This window comes from Myotis davidii, unplaced genomic scaffold (genome assembly GCF_000327345.1).
Source record: "Myotis davidii unplaced genomic scaffold, ASM32734v1 scaffold109, whole genome shotgun sequence".
Lineage (NCBI taxonomy): Eukaryota > Metazoa > Chordata > Mammalia > Chiroptera > Vespertilionidae > Myotis > Myotis davidii.
Window position 1 is genome coordinate 658,247 of NW_006300368.1, and position 1,373 is coordinate 659,619.

General features: G+C 55.6%; 1 protein-coding gene across 1 annotated transcript in view; it reads right to left on the minus strand.

The window, feature by feature from the left end:
- The window catches only part of SLC25A39 (solute carrier family 25 member 39), a 4,225-nt gene extending 4,197 nt beyond the window's left edge, over positions 1–28 (minus strand). Inside the window, exon 1 of the mRNA XM_015572514.1 lies at positions 4–28. Within this exon, the coding sequence (XP_015428000.1) occupies positions 4–28 (25 nt within the window). The remainder of the gene's footprint in view (positions 1–3) is intronic.
- Positions 29–1,373: the final 1,345 nt, after the last annotated feature.

Below are 1,373 nucleotides of genomic sequence, written 5' to 3' on the forward strand. Positions count from 1 at the left end.
CACAACTAGTCCTGGCCGAGCGCTGCATCCGGAACCCCACACCCTCAATAACTCGCCAGACAGTGTGAATGCACTGCCCGCCCCCGGGGGGGCTTAGCCTGCGTGGCGGCGGGGGGCGGAGGGGGTTTGAATCAGTTCCAAAGCCGCGGACCATCGGAGAGTGATGGCGAGCATTTGCCCGCAGGGCTGGGTTTTTACAGCTTCACGGGGACCGACCGCATCAGACAGGGACCAGCATCATCCCCATGTGACAGGTTGAGACTCGGCTCCAAAACCACTCGACAAACTGGGAGGTTCCGTGCGCTTGTGGGGTTAGACGAGCTGGCAGGCTGGACAAAGAAAAGGCGGGTCCGGAAGCGGGGAGCCCGGGGTCAACCTGGCTTAACCTGGGCTCCGTCCCACTTCCGCGCGACCTGGGGCATTTCAGCGCCGCTCTGGGCCTCGGACGAGAGAGGATGCATAAGGCAGAAGAGGACCGGCATTTTCGTGTTGGTCACTCTCACACGGTTATATCTTCTAAGTCTCAAATCTTTTAGAAGTAGGTTATTATTCACCCCATTTTACAGCTGGTGAAACTGAGGTTCGAAGAGCTCGGGATTGGAACCGGCCAGGCTACCCTGCCTCGCGGGGTGGCAGATGGGCCTAAATCTTACGCCTGCGTCTCTGATCCCACTTGTCAGGGAGACACGTTTCTCTCCTCGGGCAACTCCACCACCTGCCCGGTCTTTAAAACTCCTGTGCAGCCTGGGGAGAGACTGTGCCTTTAAGAAGGGTTGGCCGTGACTTTGACGTAAGTTGCCTCCGAGCAATGGTCGGGTCGAGACCTAGAAGCGGCGCAGCCAGCCGGCGCCCGCGAGGCGAGCACGTGGGTCCCCAGGGGCCGACCATGAGCTTTCCCTGCGAAAGGCTTCGCGATCTCCCACTGCTGGGAAGCCCGACTCCGGGGGCGTGGAGAAGGCCAGCTGTGACGGGTGAAGTGGCCGCTCGACTAAAGGGCCGGAGGAAAACGAATATACAAATAAAATATAAAATAAATAAAAGAAAATAAAATAAAGGGCCGGAGGGAGGGCGCCCTTTCCATCTCCTTCCCAAACCAAGCTGAGGTCTGAAATAAGACAAAATCCTTGTATAAACTGTTGGTTCAGGCGAAAACGCAGCTTCTACTAAGGCCCTTTACAGCCTCAAAGTTGCGATTTACCCCAACAGTTAGTTACACAGCCTCCAGCCCCAAGATTACTCTTCCCATTTCACAGAGGAGGAAACTGAGGTTCTTTCAGGTAATGACTCTCTCTAGTGTGAAGCAGAACCCAGGTTGCTCTCGTGCAATTTCCCATTTTACAAATGAAAAAAAACGGAGACCCCAGCGGTCAAAT